The sequence below is a fragment of the Crocodylus porosus genome, unplaced genomic scaffold (genome assembly GCF_001723895.1).
Source record: "Crocodylus porosus isolate Cpor-Errol unplaced genomic scaffold, CroPor_comp1, whole genome shotgun sequence".
NCBI classification, from domain to species: Eukaryota; Metazoa; Chordata; order Crocodylia; family Crocodylidae; genus Crocodylus; species Crocodylus porosus.
This window is the reverse complement of record NW_017728948.1, coordinates 69,445,275-69,471,831: the sequence shown is the minus strand read 5'-3', so window position 1 is coordinate 69,471,831 and position 26,557 is coordinate 69,445,275. Positions and strand designations below refer to the sequence as shown.

Genomic DNA, 26,557 nt, shown 5'->3' with positions numbered 1-26,557 from the left:
CGTGCGTGCGTGCGTGCGTGCGTGCGTGCATGTGTGCATGCATGCATGTGCTACTTACAACCATAACACATCCGCTGGCAAGATTCAGTAGGACTTGTGCACAAGGACACAGCGGATTAACTAGACACTCACGTGTCCCAGGCTGCAATCCACGGGGCAGCCTCAGAGGCTGCTGTTCCTGACCAGAGGGTCAGAGCTAGGGGCTGGTGCTCTGGTCACCCCCACCTCTCCCCTATCTTCCCCTCCATACCTGCTCCATTGGCCATCATATATGGGTGTGTCCTCTTGGAAAAGCTCTTCACACTTCCCACGGCACTAAAGCAGACAGGTGTGGGGGTACTGCAAGAACTGCTTCACCAGCCTATCACACCATGGATGATCATTTAAAAATAGCTGCCTGATGCCACATAGTTGCTTATGCTGAACCACTGCTGGAGGGAGGAGCTACCTGCAATGGGGAAGCAGCAGCTGCTCACCACATATCACTACAGCATGGTCTTGCCTCTCATGTTCCCCACAGACTCAGCAGGAAAGAAGTAACCAGCCAGTGCATGTTCTGGCAGAGGTCTTCTTCAGCCTCGTCTCAAGACACTTCATAGACAGCTGCTGCCAGATGGCTGAGGAGTGAGCATGGGGCTATGCCCTGGTGTCATCAAAGATATCTGTGCTGAGCTACAGACATAACTGACATGTAGTGCCCTCTCTCCCTCTTCTGCATCCCAACACCCTCTACCAGTTCCATGGTTTTCTACTGCCACCAAGTTACAATCAGGATCGTCTAGGGCACCTCGCAGGATCCCTTCAAGATAAACTCCCAGCCAGATGGGGAACTTCACCTTTACTTAGCCTAGCCAGACTGGCCCATGGCCCATGTACCCAGGATGCCAGCCACATGGTCCCATTGTGGGGAATTGGGCCAAGGTTTGGGTACAGCTCAGTGCCATAGGATGATTTGTTTGGCTGGCCTACAGGCACTGCTGCCTATGGGATGAGAAGCATGAAATCATGCTCAGCCAACATAAATCATGGCTCATGCACAATCCAAAGGCCTGGTGTGCTGGCCTCAGTGAAGAAGTCTAATTTTTGAAATCTTACCTTCTCCCATACAGCCAAGAAGGAGAGGTAACTTTTGCTCCCCAGAAAGCCAGGTGCCTCAGGGGGGTTTGGACACTTGTGACCCAGAACAGTACCATTAGGCAGGTGGGCTCAACCTCTGTTCAGGTCCGGGGAGGAAACCATCTTGGCAATCCAGCAACAAGGCCTCCCCACAGCAAAGCAGGCACCTCCGCCCACTTCTGAACTGATACTTTTCCTCTCCCTGAGCCTAGTCTCTGTGCAACAGTGGCTGGCCCGCCCATTGGGCTCTTTATTTGGTATTCCTGAGGCACTGATGAGGGGAGCCCCAAGCGGCCAGAAGGGCCCTTCCCAGCAAGCCCAGTACCTTGCTTTCAGGGGGCAAACCAACCACCAGGCTATAGTCACAACTGCCCTGGCTCCCTCCTGCTCTACCCCTTCTTTGGCTGGCAAGGGAAATGGGCTGGAGCCTCAGGCACCCAGCTAGACCAGCCACTGCTGCCCACAGGACCCCAACACACGTCTTGGCCTGGAGCCCACTCACAGTCCAGCCAGGCCCTGGGCTTTTGGCTGACTATAAATCCCTTAAAATGCTCGTGTTAAACACGGTAGGTCTCCAAACAGTAATGGAAATCACACAGTTGTGATTATGGTCATTCTTTATTTTGTTGTGACCATTGGGTTAGAAACATGCCTGCAGGTGACAAGGAGTGAGATTTGAGAGCAATATGATTGCACACAGTGACTGCAGGGCAGTCCGGAAATGTCCCAGTCATCTTGGACACCACTAGTAGTCTGCATAGAGCTTAGTGTTCACTGCAAAGTCTGAACAAGTAGGTTGGTCGATTAACTCACTTGCTGAGTTCCAGACTACCATGAACTAGTTCATGTTATGCTAGCTTAGGTATCGCTAGTATAGCTCATATCTGAAACATCAGACTACCCAAAGTTGTATTACCCTTGATAGGTCAAATAAAAATGCTTCACCAATCTTTCCTCTGTCACATAGCAGCTCATCATTGCCATTTTCCATACAAATGTAGTTTGATTTAAATTGCTGGAAATGGATCTGTCACTCTTCATGTATTTGTGGTGCGATCCCTGCTGTCCTGTGCAGCATCTTACAAGTGAGACTGGGCCACCGCATAGATTCATATGCTAGAATGAATCCCTTGAGGGTACCCAGTTGCAAATAAATAAAATGAAAAAGCAACATTCCTGGCAACATGTTCAAGGAAGGGGAAGAGACAGGCTTCTTTCTGAACAATTGGACACAAAGTTAGATTTTTTTTCTAGTTGCTTATAAATATAATTTATTACCTGTTTAAAAATTCTTTCTTACACTTTGTACATGTCAGGCTGACAGAATAAATGCAGGCATTTACAAACAGAGGGAAGGAGAAAAAAGGGAGAGGGAATAAGAGGCACACTCAACTAGTAAACCACACCTCCACTGTACAGCAATACAAATAATGCAATGGCTAGCACTTCTCTGTTAGTAAGTTTTTAGAAAAGGAATTGCATAGAAGATACAGCGATAGGAAAATTAAAACTGAAGAAAAATATTTTTCCATTTCTGAACAGCAGAAAAAATTTAAAAAAAAAAGAAAGAAGAAACCCTAAGTAACACTTCTGTAGTGGAGCCGGGACACACAAACAGTAATTGTGATACACCTTCTAAGCCTGGGTTGCGTGAGCATTTCTTGTTATAAGCCTCTCCCTGCTTTAGAAAGGTATTGAAAGGGTGATCTTGACATTATAACTGTTCTGTATTAAATGGAAGGTGTGTGTATCAGTAAATTAAGTCATACATATGTGTTCAACATACGAATTATATCCCTAGGAGAATAATTAGTCCTGATACTAATTGTGTTATGTGCCCTGCTTTGAGGCAGTTAGTAGTTGAAGCATGATATGGAATTTATTGTTGGAAGGGATGATTTACTAAGGCTGTAGAAAATGAGAGAGGGTGTGTATTGTAGCTCACATTTTCTCTTTATGTATACTTCACAGGGTGGTTGTGGTTTTTTTTATTTTTATTATTCCTTTCAATATCTGAGGTTTACCATAGATTTGTAGAAATAGTCACAAGGATACTACACAAACTCCAGCATACAATTGCAGGCTTCTCTCGGCTATGACCTGTAATTCTACCACAGCATGGCAACCATAGCTTAGAATGAATCTATCCAGACATCTTTGTCTTGCTTTGAATGATGTCCCTGTGATGTTAAATGTAGCATCCTGCTTCTTAAAAGAAACCAAGAAGTTAACTAGATGACACAACTATAGAACATCCTTCAATGAGAAGGCCAAGTCCATAGTACAATACACACATAACAATTAACTTCTCTGTAAAGAGCAGCTGAGCTAAAACACTAATATATAATTTCACCAACATTATAGAAAATGCTAAATAACCTTTCAGCAGTAGAGGTGAGTGAAATCTCTGGAATATCTATACTTTTGTACAGGCATAGCTAAAAGAAGGACTTTCACATGAAAACCTTTTGCCTCCTACTGAGGTTATACAATAGGTAAATTAGTTTGTTTCCAGTGATGAGTGCAAACTACCAGACAGAGTATTCAGTTCTGTGGGTTTGGCAGAAGCTCATACATTTCCTTGCTGGTTAATTATCAATATTGCTGTTTTCCCTGCTTCCACAGTTTTGCCCACCTGAGTTTACATTGGTGGTACAGCCCTGAATACTGGCCATCATCTTCATAGCAGCAGCTAGGCTGTACGGATGGAGGGAGGAATCACTTAACCTACTACAACTCTGTCAGCAATAGCTAAAGGCCTCCAACAGTAGCTTTCCTTTAATTACCTCCAAGCCCCTTTTCAAGCAAGTGTTCATGTGAAAGCCCCACTTTGAAGGGAATATCATGTGGTTCAATGTTTAAAAAGTTGGTGTGGCTTACAAAGTTTTGCAAACTAAGGTTCAAAGGAGAGACTAGAAATAGCTGCAAAGGTGACCCTGAAGCGAATACCTTATTGTGTGTGGTCCCTTGCAGGGAAAAGGCCAATGGCTCAGTTTCCATTCATAAGCCTCCTGCACCCGCAAAGAGTCTGACATGAACTAGGCAAGTCTGCGAGTGACTAGTCACTTCAGGGCCAGCTGACTGTTCAGAAAAATACCTGAAAAGACTTCCAAATTCTCAGTAAAGTAGTTTACAAAGTGCCCTGAACATAGGATCAAACAGACTCAACAGTATTATCTTATATAAAAGTAACCTAAGTGCTGTAGTCAATACTTGGCTAAAACATAGAATGAATTCTAACGCCCTGAAGGGCCTGGAAAAAGAGAAAATAAACTATTTCAGGTAGCAAGACAAGAATCCCACTAGGACACTGGCCATGATGACAGGCTTACAGTGCATAAGTACATCCATTTTATGCGTGAGCAACAGAAACAGCAAGAAACCAAAGCTAATATATCTTTGCTCTGTGTGCATCCTGAACTGCTACATGGCCTGTGAGTGTTTGCATCTCTGCCGGTGATGTGAAAGAAGAGTCTTTGTCAACCCCTGTCACCTACAAAGGCAAATACTGTCTAACGAGGCCTTGCTGACTTCAGACATATCAACATTTGTAATAAGCTTCAGCTCTCTTACTGTTCAGTATGATACAGCTCATGTGCATGTGAAACTAATAAAAGGACTGATCAAATACACTGACAGTCACCTTTACAAAGCAAACAACACAAAACAACTTAATGACGTTAAGCTAAAAAAACTCTGTCCAATAGTGATCTTAAATCAGAAATTAAAGATTTTCTTTGTAGTCTGTAGATATTTTTATATATATTTATATATAATATATATATTATTTATATCACCAGCAACTGACATGTAATGAGGAGATGGTGTGATGGGCAGTACTAACATATAATTCTGCAGTGGGCAACTAAAATATGAAGCAGTTAATAAAAGTGAAGAAGTGGAGAATAGAAGCCTGCAGTCATTTTTTTAAACAAGTTGATTACCTGACGAAAGTCTTATGGCAATTTTTGAGAGTCGTGCTGTCTGCAAAACTTCATTGCCATTCTAAACAGCCACCTCATAAAAAAGTATTTCCATCAAGTAGTACTTAAGATCATCTTTATTATTCTTCAACTGGCCTAGTGGTATCAGTACTAAAGTTCATGCACTTTACCACGAGATGGCAGTGTGTACAAGCAGTAAAAGGAAAGAACTGTTTCTAGCTTCACATAACCAAGTAATTTAGTAAAGAAATTTCTATTTCTTGCTCGCCTTTCCCTCCTCTCCCATTTTCCAATATATCCCATGTGGAACATGGAGCAGTCCTAGCAGGGTTTGGAAAGATGTCTTTGAGCTGCACCTGTTATCACAATGTTCTGGCACTGAAGACCCACTTAGGTCTTTCAAGTAGGGAGAGGAAAATTTTCTCACTATATCTTGCTTGATAAAAAAGAGAAAAAAGGGCACAACTAAAGTAATATAGGCAGAAGTGTAAACTGAGGTGGAAACTAAAGTGAGAAACAATCTGGCCTGGGTGAGACCCTGGAGGCCTTTGCGTCCCCAGTTATCTAAGGAGGTCTAGTTGCCCTATGACTGATTACCCACTACTAATGTTGCCCATAGATCTCTACTGTTGCTCCTCTCCCCTTTTCATGATGGCATGTAAAACATTTGGGGTGGCCCAAAACCAGAAGCATGGTAGTAACCTTGACAATCATGTGAATCCTAGTGCTTGACAGTAAAACAGGCCCATCTTCCTCAAACTGGATTTTATTTAAGGTCTTTTCCAACTGCTAAATACCCAGACAAATGGGTTGGAATAAAAACAACTGTAGTTCTTGCCTAGGGCACTGTCTCCTTTCCCAACAAGTGACAACCTTCTTTGGAGAGATACCCACCCTCCGCACCCAGCAAACTTTGAGCTAAGTTTTTCATACTGATCAATGTCGAAGCAGTTGATGGATGATTCTGACCCAGTAACAGAATCTCTTACAAAAATCCTTTTCCTCTCTCTTTGTTGAAAGAGGTCTCAAGCAACTGAGAAGAAACAGCTGGTAAAGGGAGCACCAGCACCAAGAGTATGCATAATGCAGCATAACCTATGAATAGCAGAAGCTTCTGCTTATGACCCACATGAGAAGGCTGCACATATTCTCCCCCATGCAAACACCCCTCTGTAGAGTGTACCAATGATTTTAGAGGTTATATATAAAGGATGGATCCTAGCAGTGAAAGGCAAGGATCTGAGAGACAACAAATCATCAGATCTGGAAGCGTATTGAAGCAGGGGAGTGGGAAAGAAGTGTGGAGAAGCATGAAAGAGAGGTACTTGTTTGGATCCAAAAGCTGTTCCTCTGTTAACTCTGCTATGGCACACTTTTCTGTGAGAACTGGGGGAAGAACAGAGTAAGAAAAAATGGTAAAAATGTTGCTGCTGTGCAGAGAGGCCACCAAACAAGCAAGAAATGAAGGTGTCAGAAAAGTGGGTAAAAAGGACAAACTGAAGCAAAAAGATTCAGAAGGCTGCAGGCCAAGTGAAAGGCTAAGATCATGAGCCAAAGCCTGCTTAACTCAGTGGAAAAACTCCCATTGGCTTCACAGGATTTTGTATCACTCATAAGACAAAGCTGCGTTTGAAAAGGACAGGCAGGCCAGGATCATATAGGCAAAGACTGCACTCACATGAACAGCTGAATCTTGAACATAGTTACACTTTGAAAGTAAGAACCTGTGCCTTTTGATCTAATCTGAACACTGATTTGGCTGCTTGTCTGTGGCTGACTGACTGCCCTCTACACAGGGAACGTTTTGTGAACACTACTGTTTAATAAATACACTGCTGAGAACAGTCACTGAGCTGAGAATAAAAAGCCTATGGAAATGTCAAAATGGGAGACGGGACCGTTGAAATTCACCTTCCATTTTAACCAATGACATTTTAAGGTTTCTTTTAAAAATACATACTTGAAAACTTCAGGAGAAAAAAAGACAAATGTAAATTGAAGATAGATAATTTGCATTTATCTATGGGACTTTATATGGGGGAGAAAGCTCTTCTGCCATGAGAAGCAAAAGACAGGAAAGGCTAGAAAGCTTCTGAAATGATATGCTCAGCATTGTATTATGGAGTCACTCTTTACACTAAGCACAAAGCAAAACAAGTCTGCAAAGAAACAACAACTGGGAAAACAAGTTTCACTTGCCAAGTTCTCCACATCAGCTGTTTACATGCATCAAAATGGCCAAGAGGGACACGGGATGAAAACAAGTGTGTCTGTTCAACTACATGGGAAATGAGTTCCAGCAAGAACTCCTAAGAAAACCTATAGGAGTATTTATAGGCTGGACAAAGCGTAGCAGAGTTTGACTCAGTTAGTTGTACTGCCCTGTCCCACTTGGTGACCATGCAGACCAGGGTACAGTTTTGCCCGGAAATATAAATGGAGTGGCTTCTCTGTTCCCGTTATTGTCCTTGATTATTGTACAGGTTTAAATGTAGGGGCTGAGTTTCAGCAGGGCTGGGCACTCACAATTCCATGTGGTGTCAACAGGCAATGCAGATGCTCAAGGCCTCTTAACTAAATTACACCCTAAAGCCTTAACTTTCTGAAGAGCCTTTTGAAAGAGCAGGTTTGCACATGTATGCTGCCTAATGTCATGCATGAATGCACAAGCCAGCAGAAACTAACAGTGCTCTATGTACTCCTGCACAAAAGCTTTTGAAAAGTAGAGGGACTGTGTTGGGAGAGTGCACTCACAGCACTGACATGGGGCAGAGCTGGCATTCAGAGTGCCCATGGGCTACTTACTGTCCAAGCAAACGGCCTTCAGGTTTATTGCAAGAACTTATACCTTACTGTAACTGGTGCACATGGGACTAAACCCCTAGGTGGTATAAATCATCACTGACTTCAAAGAAGCTACACCAATTGCTATCAGCTTTGGATCTGACATCACGTGAGCACTTCTGACTGGCTATCAAAGGGCTCAGAAAGTGAGTACTAGAGCTGAAAAAGGGAAGGAGAAAGGCATTGGAAGAGAAGTGTTTTATGAGAACCTCAGCAGCCCAAGAACAGAGAGAACAGGTTCTGCCAACAATTGAATGAGTCATTCTGCTGCCAACAAAATTCTAAATTAAAATAATAATAGCAATAATAATAATAATAATCCTTGCACTAGATACTAATCAGTAATTAAGCATCATAGCAATATTTTTGCATGTATTTTTTCCACCACTCCAAATTACGTATCTTGCACACGCACACACGCATACACAAACACACGCACACGTGCGCTTTAATGGGGTAGGGGTTATACTGTGATTTGGAAATGGATCCCTTTCTTCCCTGCCAACCTACAGCTATTTCCCACAAAGGACCCAAGGGATTCCCCTGGGGAAAGCAGGGAGAGGTATGTGTGTTCCTGCTTAGCACCCAGATTATCTGCTTTCCAGATGCACGCATTTAAAATTCTGGCTTTACAACTAGGTCTAGGTCTAGGAAACAGAACGCTGATGGGAGGATTATCTTGAGATACTTGATGCATGGATTTGTAGCCAAAGTCTGAATGTGACTGGAAATTGACTAATTCATCATCTGAGATAGCCACAACTGACTGTCCACAGCTTTGTCTAGAATGGCTTTAAACAAAAATATAGAGAGCCATGGACAGTCTCTTTACCCCTGTCCAGTATTTGATGTAAACAACGTCCATAGAAACTGGGACTGTTAAGAAAGTTTATCCATATATCTGGATAGCAATAAAAAGCGTTTCCTAGGAAACTGTAAAATCCTGTACCAAGCAGCGTACAGCCAAGCTGAGAGGAACGTTAGGTTGATTTATATTTTCAAGGTACAATTTTGCATGTTTTTTTTTTAAATCCTGTGATAATGTACAAGAAGAACATATGCGAGAATCAGGGCTGCTTTTTCTTCTTTGAAATATGTCTTGTGAAACTCATTGGTGCGGGTTTTTATTTTGTTTCTTATTTGTAGGTGACAGGGCAATACCACTCCCTGTTTCCATTCCTTCCTGTTCATCCCACTCCTGCATCAGTAATTTCCTTCTGCTGCCAAAGAAACAACTGTCTCATGCCTTCCCATTTCTTCGAGGACTGATGCCAGCATGCTCAGGTTGCCATCAGGGAAATTCTGGGCTTCCCAGAGATCTAGAATCACACCAGTAGGACTCGATTTTGTGGCAAAATAATTTAGGTACCTGTAGCAGAATAAAAGGAAATGGCTTTGTAAGATGAGTTGCCCCATTCACTCATTCAAATGATTTCCAAAGCACACAAAGTTTCTAAGGCCTCCAGATTGTGTATTCTGCTGGAGAGTTCAACTTGATTAGCTGATGTTTCCCTGCACTAGGTATACATGCTTTGGCCTTCTGGGCCAGGCATTAAGCTGGCCTCAGTGAAGCTATTCTGAATTAGACCATCTGAGGCTCTGGTTTCCCTGTTTATAGCTGGTGTTGACTATTGCCTGTGTACTTCAGCCAAACCCAGGTTCTCTGCAGGCCAGTCCAAGTGCTGTTTGAGGCATATTTATCCTGTTGAAGTCCCACTAATATCGGTGGGAATGGAACTGGACCTTTAAGAAGAACAAGTGAGCCATTTTCCTGTGCATACCCCTGAGCCTGCCTGTGATGACATCCCTGACATCAACAGTGTACTTTTGAGTTCACAACACACTCACCTGTCCAATTTCAGTTTGTGGGCCAGCATCCTCCAGTCATGGCCCCTAGTCTGAGGGGCATCGAGGCTGCTACACAACTTCTGCCTGATTGGGAGAGGGATACTGAAAGCACCGGGTCCCATTATGGTGGTGATGGTACTTGCTGCATCCATGAGAGGATACTCAATGCCAGTAGGCTCCTGAATTTTGGAGAGAAGAAAAAATAAAATAGTACCCTAATGAACACAGGAGCAGTTGCCATAATGTGAATCCTCTAAGGGGGCAACAACAGAATGCTATTACTTGTATTAGTAAGGGAGCAACATCCCACGAATATACAGCAGAATTTTTAGCTGGAAACTTCATTACTCTGATGAACTGAGAAGAAGGACAAAGCTCTCTATTAGGGTAAAATTCTACTCCCAGGTCCATACAGCAGAGCTCAGCTCCCACTACACAAGTGGAAATCTCACTGATACAAAAGGGAGGAGTCGTGCACATGCGAAAAAGGATTTTCAGAGAGCAATTTTATGCAAAAGAGCATTTGGAATGAGATGACAGAAAAGCAGTAAGGATCTTATGTTCCCTTCTTGTGCAAAGGGATGTGTAATTCAGGGGAAAGCACTTATCCTGTAAGATGCATGAGACCAGGGAGCATTTATATCTGAAGCAACATCACATTTATGTGTGGCCAGCAGTGGTATAGGAGTACCTGTGAGGACATCTTCTGATCAGTTATGAGGGGGAGCCCTTCTCTCTGTCCTCTTTCCCATCCCAGGCACAGAACAAAAGCAGCAGAGCCAGCTTTGTGGGTTTATGGCTCTTATCTTTCCAGGAGTACTTGTGCTCTCTGCTCACTTTAATGGAGGACAAACCATGGGGAGACAGTTAATACTGCTCCAGGCATTAACTGATCTCTTATTTTTATGCTGACCTAAATCTATCTTAAGAGATGGAACGAGCAATTTATAGTGGTTGTTTGCCATCTCCTGCTACCAGCCTACTTTTCAGACCACACTTTCAGTTCACTGGGGTTAAAGGTAACAGAGATGGTTCAACAGAGAAGGGAGCTCCCTGGGCAGCCACCTGAACCCTCCCGGATTGCTCTGAAATCCTGCTTCCCTCTGTGCCATCCTGCTGGCAGAAATGGTGAGGGGAGAGGAAGGGAGCCTGCATTTTAAACTTTGAGTAGTATATATCTGATATACATAACTGAATTAGCCATGAAAGACAAGTGTCTAGTTGTTCTTCTCTTTGTCTGCAAAGTCTTATCATGCTTTGGGTGAACAGCAATAACAATAGTAACTGCGGATAACCCTTGGAGCTGTGGAATTTATTCAAAGACATTGGGTGTATCTACATGAGATGTTTACTGCTGAGCTACCTTACCTAGTAAATGTCTGTGTCTACATGTGTGCCCCTATTAGAGCACATGGAACTACTATTGGAGCTACTATTGTATGTGTAGATGCTGCCCAGCTGGCTGGGGCATGAGGGTGCTTCAATGTGGGGGCTGCCCACAGGCTAGCACCATGCTGAAGCACCTTTATGCCCCAGCCAGCCCCTCTGCAGCACACTGAGCCTGGTTGGAGCAGCCCTGGGCTACTGCCAGCTGTGGCTGCTCTGACCAGGCCCAATATACTGGGTACAAATAAACTCTGGAGTTTTTTGCTCTTGGGCACACATTCAAATGGTGCACTCCGGAGCAAAAAACTCTGAAGCAATAAGCTCCTGAATTTATTTGTTCACATCAATTGCACATGTAGACTTGCCCATTGTAAGCATGTAAATTCTGGCTCCTGATTGCAGAGGAAGAGGCTGTCCTGTGAACTCTGATGTTCTCTGTCCAGAAGCATCTTAAAACCTCCCTTTTTAAGGGAGTGCAGGCACTCTGGCTCTTCAGCTTTCTAGCCCAATCACAACCCAGAGGAGCAGGACACAATAGTAAAAAGAGGTGAGCAATGAAATAATGAGCCAAACTTTTCCAGATATTCCAGCCATGGCTTATCTAGGTTAATGCTCTGAATAATCCAAATCAGCTCAGTTTTGCAAAGGGTGTGAGGGTTCCTTCCACATTTTCAGATTTGGATCTTATTCTACGAAGAGGCCAAGTGGTCCTAGTTACTTCTGCACCAACAGGAATGCAAGGTAACTGGTGCTAGTGTGGGCCTTCAAAGTGTGAGTCATTTATCTTCAGCACGGTGATGACTGAGGTGTTGGGAGCTGTCTTTCAGAAAAGGGAATTCAGAGTTGACAGCTTAAGATATATAAAATATACTGGCCAGACTATGCAGGTTCGTTGAAAGCCAAATCAAAAGCAACCCATGTCAAAAGACTGTCTGATAATATTAACAGCCACACCTAGCAGAGATTTCAAAGCACATAACACAGAAAGCTAAGTATAGATTATTCCCATTTTACAGATGGGGTTATTGAGTCCAAGTGGCTTGCCTAAGGCCATATAAAAGGGAGTAGTACAAGCGAGAACACAGTATAAATCTTTTCATTAGCCCAGAAAAACTAGTTTTGCCTGTGATCAAAAACTGAAAAGAGACCATGCTCCAAAGAAAATGAAAGAGTAAGTGCTGAGCAGCTTAGCTGAGAAATGGGTGGTGTGTCCCATTTTAAAAAAAATTACCAGAAATGTCTAAAAACCCAAACATAAAAAAGGGAAAAATAAATAAATTGGGATTACATGTATATATATTAGGTGTGTGGGTGTATACAATGCCCTTAACTCACACAAAATATTATTTAATATACACACACACACACTATATATATATATGGTGTATGTGTATGCATATCTATATGCAGACAAAAGAAAAATCATGAGCTGATGATCTAACATCAATCTGAAGCAGCAAAAAGGCGGTGAATTTAGGCATCACTGCAGCTGAATCGAAAGCCTGGGAATTACAAGGGTCATAAGAAAAGTCAACATTAAATGTAAATTTATTTGTTTTTCTATTTGTTGCTCTGCATAACTGGTTCCTGGAAAGGCCTGTGAAACCTGGTAAGAACTATCTCAAGAACTTTACAATGCTTATTTCAAGTTGTCATCACAAAGTTTCGAGAAAGGCTTGCTTTCATTTGCCTCACACTGGCAGCAAGTTGTCTATTTTTAGGTTTTCCTAAGCACTAGTAAAGAATGTATCTCTGGCTAGAATTATTATCAACATGTATTGCTCTTATCTCCTATCCTCTATGTAGTCCATTTAGTATCATGTCTATTTCATACATGCTTTTTTTCCAAAATGTTACATAAAGACACTTTAAGATAGACACTCCTAAGTGGAACAGTTCTGTGTCATGCCAGAATATCCTTGAAGTAGTATGTTTTAAGAAGCATGGATTATGGTCTTTCTAATGTATGTACCAGCTATAGTGTTTGGTAAAAGGCATATGAGTTCGATAACATCCATTATGCTGGAGCTAATAACCCTGTAATAGGGATGGTCATCTTGGAATATGGCAGACACTGAATACAAGTTCTTCAGGGCACTGGTGATCGATAGCATAATAGATTTGGTACTTTCTCTCATTTTCCAGGCCAAAACAAATGACTGACATGGACAGAGAACACTGAAAGTCCGACTATAGCTCTGAAGTTGGCTGTTTGATATCCAAAACTCAAGATTATTGTAGGGTGTATATAGATTTTTGTATGGGGATGCATTGGAAACTGTTTATCCTTTTTTGTGTGAATTAAGGGCATTTTTACATGCTGAAGCACTGCAGCACTGCACTGCTGCAACACTTTCAGTTGTATAAGCGGTGACATGCTTGTCAGTACTGGTGGCAGGGGTGTGCTTTTGAACTAAAACACCTCAGAGGTGCTTTAGTTCAAAAGCACACCACTGCCATTTTCTGCGCGCTGACATGCATTTCACCACTTATACAATGGGACACAACGCAGCGCAGTCTGCGTCAGCTTGCATGTAGAGCAGACTCATTTACTCAAGCCTGCACAGAAGTGCTGGATCTCTGGTGTGTTGCTGAAGAATTGCTGAAGAAAAATGTGTGTGTATAAATGCCTTAGAATATTAGGGTTTAGGTCAGGCAAAGACAGAAGATCTCCTTCTCATTCAAATTTCCTTATCCTTCTCATACTTGCATTTATTATCACTTATTATGCAACAGCACCCAGATGACCCAGGGTAGAAGACACTGTATGGATATCTACTGTGAAAGTCCCTTTACCAAGGGGTTCCTTTTTAGAAGAAAAAGACAGGAGAAAGGTAGGTATAGTCCTCTTTGTACAGTATAGGTAGATTACAACTCCAGGGCCAACACATACACCTATCTGTTGTAACACCTAAAAATTAGGGGCTTGACTAAAAAAAGTGATTCAAACAGACAGGACTAAGCACCTAAACAGGCTTTGGTGGAATCCAGGCATCTACAGCTGCGCACAAGTATAATTTAAAATACTTTAAACAGGGAGGGGGAGTTTCCACTGAGTGGTTTGCATCAGCTATTATGAGGTTATATTCTGCATTCTTCTATGTGAAATAAGTTAGTTAAATCACTGTAAATTTAAGACTGAATGAAACAGGGATGAAGCCAAAATGGGTTTTACTGCATCTGTATCACTATAGGAGCATGCAGATGTAACAGTTATATCACAGCAGCTTATATTGGCATCAATGTCATAACTGCCTGCACCCTAAGTCACAAAAAACAGTGCAGCTCAACCATGGCTGCAACACCTCTGAGGTGACTAAATACATTTGATGTAAACTTGGGGGCCTGAAAAGCCCAAGGAGGGGTGTAGGCTTAAGGCATCTTCAGAAGTGATTCAGTATAAACATTTAGGTGCCTGGGACCCCACATAAGCTCAGCTGAGATTCACATCAGTTCACATCACTGAAAGTCTGCCTATATATCCCTTATCTCTTAAATACTCAGAGGGGACACTTAACTCATACCAACAACACTGCTTCCAGGACATCCCATCTTTTGCCTAAAGCCTAGTGGTTAGAATAGGAAGTTTAATTATTTACAGGCCTAGGACTCAGCTCTTCCACTTCCTGGATAGCCGGCAATTATGGAAAAGTTGGCGTTACCACCCATAGTCATTACATGTTGTCTCGCTGGGTCTTTAGTTGAGGGTGGTGCCTAAAGATAGGCCTGAGTCAGATGGAAAGGGGCAAGACACAGCTAGCTCTAGAGCCTAGACACCATTCTGCTCAGGACTTAGGTCCCTCGGACCATCCTTTGATGGCACCTGCCTCTGTTAACTCTACAGCGGACTTAGACACTCATCTAATCTTACCTATTTGGATCACTTTCCTGAGACAAAGCACATATACTATAGGAGCGCCAATGTCAAAACAGAAGGGGAAGAAGTTTAGATCAATCTGTAGAATTCAGAGCTGCCTAAAGCTCACCAATAGAAAACACTAAACTTTGGTACCTCTGAACTTATTAGGCACCTAAGTCAAGCCAACAGTGATCCAGAGTGACTCTGCTTAGCAGAAAATCTACATCAGCACCTACGTACCCTCAATTGGCCTGCAGTGATTCTGTGGTTCAGGGAACCTATATTTTATGTGATTAAGACCTAGATTCAAATCCATCTGTAGGCACCTAAAGAGTACTTAGGCAAAATTTAGGCACCTAAGTCAAAAGGAGCAATTCAAATCATTTGTGCTCAATGACCAGAAAATAATCAGTGTCAACATGGCCTGAAAACACTCCAAGGTGCTGGGCTCCTAAATTATATATGCTTAAGGGCCAGATTTTAATCAACCTGGTTGGTATCTGAACAAGCTTTAGGCAGAACTTAAGCTCCTACGTGACAAGAAATGGTTGTTCTCTTGGGCATTTGCTATCTGTCTCCATAGTGGGCTTTCTCACGGGCACTTAGCATTGCTCTAAAGGTAGCTACAGTACATTTGCAGGGAGGGGTTTAGTATTTGCGGAGAAAATGTGGCGTGTTTTGCCACAATACCTACTCACATGGTGGAAGCCATAATTGGCATTATCATGCCATAATTGAAATACCAAAGCCCACAGGGGAATCTTATTGACCAGGCCAACAATTGAATTTAGTTTTCCCTTTTCCCTCAGACCAGTGCCTTAATCATACAATATCATTTTTCCTCCCATACCTAGAGGCATGCAAGCTCTCTCAATCCTTCACTCCAGGGTCTTTCTCAATTTAGTTGGAGTAAGGCAGATTATCCTGTTCTTAAAAGGTGTCCTTGCCATTATACTAGTGCAGTAAAAAGAGAGAGAGAGACTATTAACTAATGAATGTGCTAACACAGTTGTGCATGTCAGCTCTCAACATCTAATGCTCTTTCTGCCCCTTATATGGTGGGTGTGAAAATGTCACCATGAACCAACCTCAATGAACAACTCTCATGATCTGTAACTTTGATAATGATAATATTATTTTCTTACTGCCTTCATCCCCGATGGATGGGATGACACCACAAGACAATGGTATTATTTCTGTTCCTTCTAAATCTATTACCAGATTCTATTACATGAAGATGATTACAGTGTGTACTTGAGTTTCATTAAAGCTACTACCAGTGCTATGTTAAATTAGAGATTACCTCAATGCAGCACTTATTACAATAATTGTTTATGATAGTTCCTTTACCATCTGTCTTTAATGTTGTGTTGTCCCCAGCTGAATATATAACTACATCCGATAACCAAACAGATGTTATGGGTAATGGCATACATTGTCAGGGCTCTGCAGAACAAGTAACTTTTGATTGTCGTCTCACAGTCCTTCCAAAAGTCACCCAGAAACTCCCCCTTCTTATGATTTCATGGTTGAAAGTATGACTGCTCTTTCATATCTGCCAAAATGATGGTTGTAATTGAGTAGCTTCCTCTTAACAATGTAATAATGATGCCTCCTCTATTGTAGCTGTGCCTGGCTAGTCTTGTCCCTGGGGCCAATTCTTTTACAGGGATTTACAGCTGGAATATAGAAAAGGAACTGCAAAATAATTGAAGAAGATGGTAGGGATTTTTTAAGTTAAAAAATAACCAAATTCAATGATTTCTAAAAGGTGTCAGCTTGTCCATTGTGGGAACCTAAGCCCTCTATCCAGCAGACCCGATACAACCACCTTGCTCACATGATTTATTCCTTAGCAGTGGAAGGAAGTTAATTTTGGAAGTAGATGATAGTTTTTTCTCTGGGCCTTTCAGTCTTTGCCAGCTGGGATGGAATAAGTGCCTTTGCTATTATCCTTTTTCGTGATATTCCTCCACCTGATATAATGACATATAGAGTGCCAATGCCCATATAATCCGGGCTCATTAGAAATCATTAGAAATCAGGCACAAAGGCCTCCAACATTTTCACACAGATCAGTAGCCCCTTGCTGACTTTTTTGGTCACTACAGCCTATTGTGACCAGGACTTGGTAGTGGATTCTCTTTACTGTCTCTCAAAGCTACCCAGTTTACACTGATTTATTTATTTGCCTAAGTTGTCAGCTGCTTATGAAGAAACCTCGCTGACATTTCTCCCATCCATCCGATCTGGAAGGTTCATGCTGCAGCAGAACCATGAAAGAAATCAATTTCATTATCCTGGGGTAACTGACAGAAAGTCTTTAAGTTGCATCAACACTATTTGAAGGATCATGTCTCCACAAAGGGTGTATTTTAGTCTCCTTGTCACTTGTTTCTAAGTCTGATCCACCTTCCTTTTCATCAGTTGATGTACGTGCAGCCCAAGCAGAAGGCAGTCATCAAAGGGATAGCCCCCCTCCTCCAAAATTCTGCTCCTTCTGTTGTTGTTGGAGCTTTGCAAGTTATTGAACTTTGCAGACCTGCTGGGCCTGGAAAGTGAAAACGCCATCTAGAGCCAGCAGGGGTGGAGCTGTGTGGCTCAGAGATACGGCTTGCAGAACGGAAAGCGCTGGCGGTTGCTATGGCATCGTGACACTAGGATCATTCCTTATTAATGTCAGTAGGGCCTTTGACTGAAGTTGTTTGTAAGTTGAAAGCCTTGTGAAACTCTGGGAGGAAATGGTGACCGCACTGCAGTGGGCTGTGGGAAAGAGAGAAAAGGGTCTGTGTGGGCCAAGGTTGCTGCTTGATGGATGAAGACTCTCCTTGAATATGAGGCAGGAAAACAAGACAGAACAATTTACTTTTCATGTGTCATTTGCATGCTGCATGGGAGACAAACAGTTTAAGTACCTTTCCAAAAAATCAGATTTGTTACAACGGGTGCCCTCACCCCTACCCTGTAACTGAACCTCATCTGCCAGACTAATGTCTACTTCAATACAAGGATACCTTGCAACTTTATTTACATCAGTACTTCACAGCTACTCTCTGACCTAATACTTGGAAAAGTCTTTGAAAAGATTATTAGGAATCATATTTGTGTGAGCCCAGCAGGAAAAATAATGCAGCAGGACAACTAGCATGGATTCGTAGCAGGTAGATCATGCCTGACTACTCTGATTCCTTTTTAAGACCAGGTCACAAAACACTTAGACCCAGAAGTAGAGGTGGATGTCATATACTTGAATTTTAGGAAGGCCTTCGATATGGTATCTCATCCTATTCTCATAAATAAATTAAGAAGCTGTGACTTAGATGATTACACAGTCCAGTGGCTGGCAAATTAGCTTGGGGATTGCACCCAGAGAGTGCTAGTGGATAGGTTGGTATCAACCTGGAAGGATGTGGGCAGTGGGGTCCTGAAGGGCTCAGTCCTTGGACCTGTAGTTGTCAATGTCTTTATCAGTGACTTGGATGTGGGCATGAAGTGTACTCTGTCCAAGTTTGCAGATGATACTAAATTGTGAAGTGAGATGAACACACTGGAGGGTAGGGAATGATTGCAGGCAGACCCAGAGAGGTTGGAAAAGTGGGCAGAACAAAATAGGATGCAGTTCAACAAAGGCAAATGCAGAGTGCTGCACCTAGGGTATAAAAATATCCAGCACACCTAACTGGCTGGGACGTGACTCTCTCAGCAGCACAGAAGTGGAAAGGGTCTCAGAATCATAGAGGACTCCAAGATGAACATGAGTCATCAGTGTGATGAAATCATCAGCAAAGCTAATCACACTTTATCATGCATCAGGAGGTGATACTTCCCCTCTATGCGACTTTGGTCAGAATGCAGTTGGAGTATTGCGTCCAGTTTTGGGCACTGTACTTTAAGAAGGATGTGGATACCCTGTAGATGGTCCAGAGGAGGGCCACTCATATGGTTAAGGGTTTGTAGGCCAAGACCTTTGAGAAGAGAGTAAGGGACCGGGACCTCTTCAGCTTCTGCATTTGATTTTGTGGCCTCCTACAAATTTATTAGTGGGGCGCAGCAAGGAATCAGAGATGCTTTGTTCACCAAGGGGCCTCTTGGGGTAACAAGGAGCAATGGTCACAAGTGGACAGAGAGCAGATTTAGGCTAGACATCAGGAAGAACTTCTTTATGTTAAGAGTGGCCACAATTTGGAATGGGCTTCCGAGGGAGGTGGTGCTCTCCCCTACCTTGGGGGTCTTTAAGAAAAGGCTGGATAGGCATTTGGCTGGGGTAATCTGACCCCAGCACTCTTTCCTGCCCAGGCAGGGGGTAAGACTCAATGATCTGTTGAGGTGCCTTCTGACCCTAGCATCTATGAATCTATTAATCTAATTCTCTATTTTCTGTTATTGCTAGGAATAATGGTCTCCAAGACAAACAGCAGCATTCTTCCTCTTGTATAATTATTTTCTGAGTTCCTGAGGTCACTTCATGACTTTGATGCTGTGACTCATATGTCATCGTTGCTCAAATTATTTCAGGATATGCTGCCCTGTACCCCTAGTTTCAATGACTTGAGACAAGCTCATGAAAATCAGTGTGAATGGTAACCCTTTTCTTGTGTGCGACTCCCTGTGCTCTGGCTATGTGCTCCCACTTGCTCACAGTTACTACCAGTGACATTCTGTGAAAGAATTGGCAGTGTCTGACCTTCTCCTTCCTCATCCTCAATGTATTATTTATTGTTACATCTGAGAGTATTTTTTCTTCTAGGGAAGCGCAATCCTTCAAGTCCTAAATTAAGGTGGTCAGAATTATTTTGACCAAATTGTTGTCATTGTTGAAATTGCAAGACCTTATTTAAAACCAAGTTACTTATGCCTGGCAGTAACAGATGAAAGGCAAGCTTATTGAAGATCTAATATCTGATATTACTGATTTCACAGCAGTTATTGTAGGGTCAGAACACATTGGTTTGCATTGATACAGCATATTTAGGCTGAGTACGTGCATCTACATGTGCACCTACAGTGAAAGTGACTATACGTATGCAGCATTTACTGTGCAGTAAATTAGGCCTAATACCAACAAAAAAAGTTCTAGATTAACTGTGCAGTACCAGTCAGCCCCAGAAGTGACACAGGTCCTCCCATGCTGGAGACAAAACCTGACACCTTTTCCCCCTGCCAGCCTGGGGCTGGTACCCAAGGAGGTCTGGACCTCACCCTGGCTGTTGCAGAGGGCCAGACCTGGGCTGCAACAGCCCTGCGCTGAACTGCTCCCATCTGGAGCAGCTGTAGATGCATTCCTGGCCATATATTAATGCACCTTAAGGTACAGTACTGCACAGTAACCTTAATGTGCATTAATTACAAGTGTAAACATGCCCAGTGAGTAGACTGCTGGAGGACCTAGACACTGTATGCTTCATGAGGTAGATCTTCTCCATGTGAGTGGGTGAAAGAAGAAACCACACACAGAAAGGAAAAAGACAAGGCACATTTCCATCATTGCTTTCTTGACTCTTTTAAAGGAAGGGTGCTAGCTTCCATAAAAGCGTGAAAAGAAAAGCCGGCAAAGCAGTACGGAGAGCCATAAGGGAAGAGAAAAGATGACAGTTAAATCCATCCTTTTACCTAGCTTCAATGAAAAAGAAAAGTACGTTCAGCTCTCCTTAGGAAGGAGAAAGATTGGAAAGCCTATAGCCTCCCAGCATCAGGAAAGAAAGAAAATTAAAGGATGTACCAAGCAAGAATCACTGGGTATGTGGACATGTCAAGTGATGTGTCACCTCCTTTTCCCTCATTGCTTAGTGTGGAGATAGCTGGATCTTTACCTCTGATACCGTACAGTTGAGCTGGAAGATCTGTCCTTCTCCTTCGACCTGCCGTACACAGAGTTTACAAACAAGCTCCACCGTGGTCAGGCTGAACCTTTCCAGAGTAAAGGTACAGTGTAGGTTTCTTTGACACCCACTCCAGATGTGGTAAAAGGGAATTTCCTGCAGGAGGAAAAGTAAGGAACGGTTTAAATATGCTCATCAACAGTCATGGTATATCTCATCAGGTTTTCAACTCAGCTCTCAGAAAGCATCAGAAAGTGTGAATACAGCAAATGGACTCATGAGTCTCACGAAGAAGAAGAACTTACCTCTGCCATTCTGAATGGTCACCTACATTCTAGCACTATTCTAAACATTCTGTGACAGGGGCCTGAGGCCGATTACTCCGTCAGCCTGCCTGCCTAGCCAGGGCAATCCACCCACCTGTCTCGCCTGCCACACCTTTTGACGTACTTAAGAAGTTGTTTCTAGGAGGGAGGCTACCCTTTTATGCCCTAATACCAAGTAATATATGACTCCAATCGCCCCTATATCATGTCCCAACTTTCAGGTGTTATACTACTATCTTTCACTTCTGTCCTCCTCTGGTGCTGGGCTCTGTGCCCTGGTAGCTACACCCTCTGGGCGGTAGGGCTGTCTGCACCCCTGCAGCTGTGCCTCTGTCTGTCTCTGTGCCTAACACTGGGCTTTACCCAAATCATGTGACCCCCTTCTCCAGGCACTAATGAGGCCTCCAAAGCTCCCCTTATAGCCTCATCCCAGTTCTCTGGTGCAAACGTAAACACAAGCATAAGCCCTAGGCTATAACTTAAACATTATAAGTGACAACCATGCTGTGTCCCCTTAAGGGGACAAACTTCAACCCTTAGTACAGCATGCTTCCCAGCCTAAGTACCTGGAAGACTCCTAAAGTCTTGCAGCATTGGGTAGCAAAGCAAGCAGCACCAGGTCTCAGGTAGCTTCCTCATACAGGAGCTCCTTCCCTGGCAGTTGCCAGAGAGTCTTCCTGCAAGCTCCAGCCCTGGACGCATATACCCCCAAACCCTGCCTCCTTCTGGTCATGTGACACTTGTAGGTGCTGCCCAATTACCCCCATAGGCTGTTACCCCCAGCAACCCACAGCTGTGGAGCTCTGATTAGCCTGCAGAGTTCCCATGGCAGGCTGCTTCAGTCTTAAAGGATCAGGCAAGTCTTAGGGCCCTGCTACACTCTCCATGAACAAGTGTGCATTGCACTGGAGCCCTAGCAAGTGAAGGATGAGATGGAAAGGAAAAGAAGAAGTTACTCTTTACTTGATCCTTCAGTGAAGAAAATCCTTAATATATCCAAGGGTGTTCCACTGTTCTCTCTCAAACTTTACAAAGAGATGTGTGTGTTTGTGCACAAGTATTTTATCCTTTCTTAAGACCAAACCCTAATTGAATACAAAAGGCCTGGTCACCCTAATATCTCCATGAAGCCTTCACTTGCCAAGAGTGGGCCATATTCTAGAAACAGCCAAAAGGGTGCATGTATTTTGGCAGTAGCAGCCCCTGTGCACAAATACTCCGTTCTAATTCTCACTCTCTTTGCACTGAATATTCCTACATGTAGTAGATTTTCTAATCACACTGACCAAAATTTCTTTTCTGGTGTGTTAAGATGAAATTTTGATTTTCATTTTAAAAAACAAACAAATTCCAGGCTGTTATTGCTCGGTTTAGCAATAATGAAGATTGTTAATAGAACCTGAACAGTCTACTCAACTGAACTTATTAAAGATATTAAAACTAGACAATGCATAATACAATGGAGAGGACTGGTATTCAATACAGAAGACTGTATAGGCAGGCGTATTAGAGGGCAGAAACCTAAACAGACAGTGTGTACTTAAAAAAAAATCAGTGTACACTTGTGTACTACTGCATAACTTCAGGCCCTTCTAATGTGGCCCATGCTTGTCCATCACTGTTTAAACAATCTGTAATTCTTACCTGGTATTTAGCAAGCAATTTGCTCTTCCAGAGAGAGTGAGCAATATCATGAATAGACAAACGGAGGTTGTGGGTGCTTCCCTTAAAATGCAGAGCCTTTGGTTCTTCCAGTAACTGTCCTCCCATCTGCCTCTCCAGCTGTAGAACTTCCTGTTATAGACAGAAAGTAGTCACCTTGTGATCAGAGACGTTATTTACAAATGTGTTATAAAATGGCATGCTGTACTTCTGCTTCTGGAAGATTAACTACTACAGATACGTTCTGTGTAACAGGGAATACAGGCACCCAGACCAACCAACCAACCTATCTATCTGTCTTGTCTGCCTGTCTACCTACCTACTTATCTACTGGAAAGAACAACATCTCAGTGGGTGCATCTACATGAGACACTGACTGTGCAGTAGCTTAAAAATACTGTGCAGTAGCACATCACAGCACAATATTAATACTTTATTGTGCAGTATTATTAGGCTACTGCACAGTAGTGCAACTAAATGACATTTGCTGGTGCTACTGCACAGTAATTCCAGTTACTGCACATTTATTTAGTACTTGATTATACATGTACTAAATAAATGCACAGAAACCCCTGCACAGTACTGTTTCATGAAGATGTGCCCAATGTGCACGTACATAATTATAGGAACCTCATTTGTACTAAGCTGCCTAAGCAAAATCACATACAGCACTCCTAATACTATACATTGGCATTCCAAGAGCACAAACATGGCCTGCATTAGCCAGCAGAACTTCACACATGTATATTTCCATTTGGAAAATGCAGCATTACATGATGTGCTGGGTCCCATATGAGGCTTGCTTAATTGCTGTGAGATTCAAAGCCTGTGCATAGAAGTAGCCCTTGCATATTGATCAAGTGTCACCTTGGACAGTTTGCCCCCCTGAAAAGCCTTTTAATAGCATCCTTTATATTTTCCCTTAAAGAGCCCCTATATAAGAAGATGTGATCCCATTAGCTCACATCAGATAAGTACTACTGGCCAATCAGATTTTGGCCCGTTTTAAAACATACTATGAAGCAGGATATGCAAAAGAAATGATACACCTTCAGAGGGCTATTTTGCAAACAAAATACTTCTGAAAACAAATGCAAAACATGAGAGAGAACAGTGCTAGAGAAGGATGTACTTAAGCATAAAAGTGCAGGTCACACAGTGACTGATGAGACTGAAAAAGGCCATTGCTCTGCTACAGAAAAGTATAATATATGCTTAGGTCTATTAACATGCACGGTGGATAGTGAATCTCCTCATCATCTCAGCATATTACCACAATGATATTTAGGCCAACTGAAGCATGCACGAAAGACAAAAGTATTTATGTTCTTTTCCTATATAAACACAGCCAGAAAGGCAATCACACACAGGCATAATCATTACCATACATACAAAATACTTCATGCATGCAGAGACATACACACACACGCAGTTCCATGTGCCAGACAGAGACTCTGGAAATTAAGAACAGAAAGTTAAGTCCAGAGAAACTGAAGTTGCTTCCACATCAACAGTGAGTCCTAATGAGCTACTGTTGAACACGTTCGGTATCTAGTTAACATAATAGAGAAAGCCAATGTCCCCAACGAACCTGGCACCTGACAAATTCTAAAGCTAAAATGATGTTTGTTCATTACCCATTAGAAGAAAAGAAACATAATTAGAAACCTTTTAGATTAAGGTTTTGCCAATCAATCAGTTCCAGCTTCTTTCCAGTGCACCCTAATTACCTCATCAAGATGTCTAAAGAGCAATCGATAGTAATTATCTGATTACTATAGATCTTCATTAAGTCCAAATTATCTCCCTGGGATGCCTAAAAGAAGATTCATGGTATTCCATGAGATAATTGAACCTACCCATGTAATCAAACAAACATACTGTACTGGTGTATAGATTTAAACAACAGACACTGTGCGTATTGAGCAGCCCGGAGAGCGCATATCTACTTTCTGCAACATTTGAGTTGTGACAACAAAAGGAACTGCAAATGTTTAGTATTCGTGAAAACAGAAAGTATAACAGATATAGGTGTGGAACTTTAGGCATTTGAGTATAAAATGTTAGTCTTAAAGTATGATGTGTGTGTATGTGAAGAGAAAAACCATGTGTAAGCTTCCATTTAAAAAGGATTGGAGTAAAATGAATGCTAATAGATAGAAATAGAAAATTAATGATAGGTTCACTTAGTTCATCACCTAACTTTCAGAACGCTGATCCAGGCATGCCTCTTGGCCTTAAGACTTTATCCATTCTACTTTTATGGTACTGTCTCTTTGTCTGCCTAGTGTACACTACAATGCCCTTCTAAGATAGTGACGGTCTTTCAGGTTGCAATGACCTTCCAACCTGAAAGATACTTTTACCCAGCAAGGACTCTCCAGCAAACACCACAGATTGTGTATTTGAATGAGCCACACAAATACTCTGCAATAACTTACCACAATACAAAAATAAAACTCTCACCAATCACACTTCCCTGGTTGTTACATAGCGTTACATACTGGAACCTAGAAGAAGGATCATCAAGCAATTACATCCCATAATAAAAAAATAGACTGGAGGGAAATATTCCCAAATCCCCCACTCCGGGCCTTTAAGCAATGCCCAAACCTGAGCCAAGCTCCCCTCCAATCAACAGACTCCAGATGGACCACAACCAGGCCTCAACAATAAATGCACAACCTGTTAAGCCATCTCCAGCTTTGCAACAGTGAATGCTCCTCATAACAAAATCATAAAATTCCACGGATCCCACACATGTACATCACAGAACATGGTATGTCTCATCCAGTCTACCAGAGTCCCTCATGGAAACTATGTGAGTGAAACTAGACAGGAACTATGCATCAAAATGAACTCTCTCACAGAAAAAATACAGGGTCTTCATAAAGTCTGTGTGCACTTTTAAACGTTAATACGTTAATATCTTAGGTTGTAGGTATGATAGAAACAATCTGTAAATGGCATTTAAAAGCAAATTTACTGAAGTCATAGGATAACTAGAGTATACAATGCTAGACTTCATAAGTAAGAACAAATTTAGATTAGACATCAGGAAGAACTTCTTTATGGTAAGGGTGACTAGATTCCAGAATGGGTTTCCAGGGGAGGTGGTGCTCTTCCATACCTTGGAGGTCTTTAAGAGGACACTGGACAAGCACCAGGCTGGGGTCATTTGACCCCAGCGCCCTTTTCTGCCCAGGGCAGGGGGTTGGACTCAATGATCTACCAAGGTCCCTTCCAACCCTATAAATCTATGAAATCTATTAAATTTGTTCTTAAATAATATGGAGCTCCATGCCACTATGCTCTGAATGTACAACAGTTCCTAAATGACATTTTCCCAGAGAAGTGGATAGGCAGATGTGGATCCATTGCTTGGCCACCTTGTTCACCGGACCTGTTGCCATTGGACTTCTTTTTATGGGGACATGTTAAAAGTGTAGTTTACTTGTCAAAACCATGTTCTTTGGTGGAATTTAGGACTAGGATCACCAATGCAATTAGTGCAGTAACTCAAGAGCAACTGGGAAACGTTTTCAAGGAGTTGGAAAATCGGATTGAGCATTGTATCATGATGGATGGTGGCTATGTTGAAGTCTAGCATTGTGTACTCTAGTTGTCCAAAAACTCTAATAAATTTGCTTTTAAAGTGCCATTTACAGATTGTTTCTATCATACCTACAACCTAAGTTATTAAAGTTTAAAAGTGCACAAGGACTTTATGAAGACCTTGTAAAAGGACAAAGA

At 42.4% G+C, this 26,557-nt stretch overlaps 1 protein-coding gene across 1 annotated transcript in view; it reads right to left on the bottom strand.

The window, feature by feature from the left end:
• Positions 1–2,359: 2,359 nt before the first annotated feature.
• The window catches only part of UNC5C (unc-5 netrin receptor C), a 415,055-nt gene continuing 390,857 nt past the window's right edge, over positions 2,360–26,557 (bottom strand). The window contains exons 14-17 of the mRNA XM_019552942.1: positions 22,787–22,936; positions 20,808–20,972; positions 9,753–9,931; positions 2,360–9,273 (exon numbers count right to left, since the gene is read on the bottom strand). Of these exons, the coding sequence (XP_019408487.1) occupies positions 9,108–9,273; positions 9,753–9,931; positions 20,808–20,972; positions 22,787–22,936 (660 nt within the window). The 3' untranslated portion in view covers positions 2,360–9,107. The remainder of the gene's footprint in view (positions 9,274–9,752; positions 9,932–20,807; positions 20,973–22,786; positions 22,937–26,557) is intronic.